The following is a 3,965-nucleotide window of genomic DNA, read 5'->3' as shown; positions in this document are numbered from 1 at the left end:
TGCTTTTCTTTTGTCATGACTTTGGTAATCCAGGTTCTCCTGGCGAGCTGCTTTCTGGGTAATAGCTGAGGTATATGCTCCTCCTATATGCTTTCATGTTTTTCAAAAGGTTTTGTGCTGAAGGGTGGTGCGTACAGTGCCAGGCTGGGGTGCAGCACCTGCGACGCTGCTCTTTTATCCTCCTGCTCACGGGAGGCTGTACGTTGTGCTCTGCAGTATGAATCAAATAGTCCTGTTAAACAGGAGGAAGTCCAGGTACGTGGGGGACTTTAGGTAGAAGAAACAACAGAAAGCTGGAGGGAGTTCTGCTTTCTGCGTTAAAGTACTCAATATCGAGGTGTTGAATGATCCAGGCTTGCTGCTTGTTACCTCTGTTCCCTACTGCCCGAACTTACCGAAGCTGAATTCAGATCTCTAAGTGATAGAGGATACAGGCCTCTGTGGAGCTGGGAAAGAAATCGTTCTCTCTTGCTTGAAGCAGTACGCTTCAGGAGCCAGCTGAGGTGCCCAATTGCCTCGTGAAAGGACTGAAATACAGGGAAAAGTGCTGTCCGAGAATTTTTTTCCACAACGGAAACAGATCGAGAACTTTAAAGCAAGTTCTAAAGTGGCAAGAATGTTTTCTGTTCTCTCACATTGCATGTTGTTTTCTTTGCAGATAGTGAAGAATGAGAAGCTCTTTATGGCTGGAACCCCAGCAGTCATTCCTCTCTTTACTGGATGATTGGCAGATATCTGTATTTTGGATATATTTTGTTTCCTCTGTATATTCCCAGGCAGGCCCAGGTTTCACAAACATTTGGTTGTGCTTATCTTGGTTGTCATACATACTGAACCTGGTCATGAACATGCAGCAGAAGACAGTAGCTGGAGGTCCAGTGTAGTTGTTCACAGGTTTAGATGGAGTGATGAAGGTTTTCTTCTCTCTAACATCTGATAACGTCAAACAGCAGGTCTGGCACTTGCTTCTGCAAACTGTGGACATCTGTAAGGTTCTCAAAGTGCTGCAGTCAGAGGTACTTTTAAAGCAAACTTGGCTCAGTAATACACTTCCTCTGGGTATTGTTGCCACTGTTCACATCAGTGAGCCACATGAACCAGCTTTCTGATTTTGAAGAGTAAGTTTCCTTTTTTCTTGTGTTTTTTTTTGTGTTTTTTAATTCTGTATTGTTAGAAGCAAGGAGATGCCTTGTCAGGGACTAGCAGGGTCCGAGGTGATTTCTTTCTGCTTTCACGTACTAAATCGCGCCACTGCAGATGTTACTGTCTGATGCTTACAATGGCTTTTCAGAAGAAAGGGAAGTGGAGTTGACATGTCGTTTAATAGGAAAGGTGGTTTTATTTTTCTTTGTTTTTTTCCTGGTGGGTGAATATTATATTGTTCATAGATTTTAGGGGAGGTCAGTATCATAGCTGAAATAATTGGTAACTGTTGTCTTGATCTTTTAACTCTACTTTCAGGCCTGTTAGAAACCCGGTCTCTGCATGAAACAGATGAAGATGCGGTCACTGACGTTGATTTCACCAGTATGATTTCTGAAGAAGAAAAAGAAGAGTTAAAGATTGAGCTAGCCAAGGTAATGAATTTGAATTTCTGTGAGTATTACTGTTTCTTCTTCCTTAGACTGGAAGATGTTAATTGTAGGATTGTAGTCCACATCACAAAGGAGTGCTCTTCCTTCTTAGTGAAATTATTCTAGGCTATAGTAATGTGAAGCAGTTTATTACATTAGCTATTTTATTGAAGATTAAATATCTTCTGGTGGTGATTGAAGAGAGGAAGTTAAATATACCATACCATTTTAGTCAAGAAGTGTATTTCTTTATAAACCTTCCTTCATGAAGAATGGAAGATTTTCTTCTCATTAAATCTACAGCATTGTTGTTACAGTGGTTGTGACACCAGACGGAAAAGATGCCTTCTGTGGTGCTCAGATGCCTGGTGATGATGGTCACAGAAGACTAATGATGATGAGCACAGTGATTTCACCACATTTTTGTTTCCTTTGGCACTGATATGTTTGGAAAGTTATACGTATTGCTATATTTTCGGTTTGCATTTGTGGTTTGCTGAAAGAACTTCATTGTTTAAAATCTGGAACATCTCCTGAAGGCATTTAAAAATAATACTTAGTAATACCAAGATGGGAGCAAAAAGGTGTGAACCAAGTGGTCTTTTTATTACAGAGATTAAAGAGATTGTCTAGATTTGATCTGCAGTGGGCGGGTGGATTCAGTTTTAATTACTGCTGCTGAATATTACAGAGAGTGAAATTAAATTCCAGAATGGAAAATGAGAGAATGGAAAAAGTGAGGGTTTACTTCCTTTAAATCAGACAGATAACAGATATCACAACTATATGAAGGGGGGAAAGTTGGTTTTGTCTTTGAAATAATTTTTAAGACAGTAGGTGGGAAACTTCATGTAGCAAGAATTAAATAACCCATCTGAGTAGTAGGAAACCCAAAATTTGTGACTGTGAGCATATACCATCAAAGTATAACCTGGGCAGGGAAAAAACATTCCTTCATTGACGTTCCATAGTGAAGCCTTTGCTGCTCTCACACACAGAATGGGCACATCCAGAAGAGAGTTCTTTGCGGAGATTGATCCCTGTCTTTCATACAGAAATATTTAAATTACTACTCAGTTGTAATATTAAATAATCTTAAGTCACATTCTTAATGACTCAAGTAATTTACCTTCAGTGCTAATTTAGGCTTTTCTAGTGAAACAAAACCCAAAAGATTGGGTTTATTTGCTTTTAAGTTTTGTCAAGCCTTGTGTTTGAGTTGCTAGTTAATTTTTACTGCTTTGCTGATCCTGTCACATCTGCAAGCCATAAGAAGGAACCTGAAACTTTACATGTTCAGCTCATCACAGAGCAATGAGATAGGAGTTAGGTTGTTCATTACTACCTTTTTGTCAGGATGGGAGGCAATGGGCACACACTGAAATGCAGGCGATTTCCTCTGAACATCAGGAAAAAATGTTCTTGCTGTGAGTGTGACTGAGTGCTGGTGCAGGTTGCCCAGGGAGGTAGTGCAGTCTCCATCCTTGGAGATATGCAGAAGCTGTCTGGGCACAGTCCTGGGCAACTGGCTCTGCATGGACTTGATGGGGAGCCGTGGGTTGGGCAGGAAGTTGGACCAGATGACCTCCAGAGTCCCTTCCAACCTCAGCCTTTCTGTGATTCTTGTCTCTTTTCTGGTGAAAAGGACTTAAGAGGTAGGTGGAAACAAGGAAGAAAAAAATGAACATCCTGCAGCCATCTAAGAATGATATGCCTCTCTTTAAAGAATTAATCTTAAGAACTTCTGAGCATCCTTCCTGCTTGCTGATTCCCGTGGGAGTGGCGAGTCCTCAGTGGCTTATGGTGGAAATGCTTTAATTTGTGTACCAACACAGAAGGGAGAGATTTCTTTTCAAGTATTATGATCTTAGCTGACCTAGAAATTATTTTCTGAGTTGCTTGCAGCAGTTTTCTGGCATAGAGCTTATGCTTAAAAACAGAATAAAACTGGTAATTATGCCAAGAAAGGTTTGGAAAACTTGAATTTAGAATGAACAAAGTCTGCACTTGAATGAGGCTTATGATTCTTAGAAAAACTGTAAGAAATGTGTAAGACCTTGACTCCTTCAGAAAGAAACCTCTGTGGGAACCAGTTAATGTTTCCTTTTGAAAAGCTGTTAGTCTTTACTTTTGAGCTCCCTCTGCTTCACTGGTGGTAGGTTTTTTTCCTTCCATGTCTTTATGTGCTGGGTAATACCTGTTTGAGCCTGTAGGAACAAGCACCTTTTTTCTTGCCGTTCTGAAACCTTTAAATCTTCCCTAGTGCTGCAGTCACTTAATAGCTGACATAACAGGAGCTATTGTGAGCATCAGTTCTGTGTGTATTTAAACAGAAAATCCATCTCTATGGTGTGCATCTGCTGTATATATTCTGTTGCCTTCCTCTTTCCC

General features: G+C 40.4%; 1 protein-coding gene across 3 annotated transcripts in view; it reads left to right on the top strand.

Annotated features, from left to right (window-relative positions):
• Positions 1-1,466: 1,466 nt before the first annotated feature.
• TPD52L1 (tumor protein D52-like 1) overlaps positions 1,467-3,965 on the top strand; it is a 25,017-nt gene continuing 22,518 nt past the window's right edge. For all 3 annotated transcript variants that reach the window (XM_010142907.1, XM_010142906.1, XM_010142905.1), the window contains exon 1: positions 1,467-1,577. In XM_010142907.1, the coding sequence (XP_010141209.1) occupies positions 1,530-1,577 (48 nt within the window). In that variant the 5' untranslated portion in view covers positions 1,467-1,529. The remainder of the gene's footprint in view (positions 1,578-3,965) is intronic.

The sequence above is a fragment of the Buceros rhinoceros genome, unplaced genomic scaffold, assembly GCF_000710305.1.
Source record: "Buceros rhinoceros silvestris isolate BGI_N320 unplaced genomic scaffold, ASM71030v1 scaffold23899, whole genome shotgun sequence".
Taxonomy (NCBI): domain Eukaryota; kingdom Metazoa; phylum Chordata; class Aves; order Bucerotiformes; family Bucerotidae; genus Buceros; species Buceros rhinoceros.
Note: the sequence above shows the minus strand (reverse complement) of the source record. Positions and strands in the feature narration are given on the sequence as shown.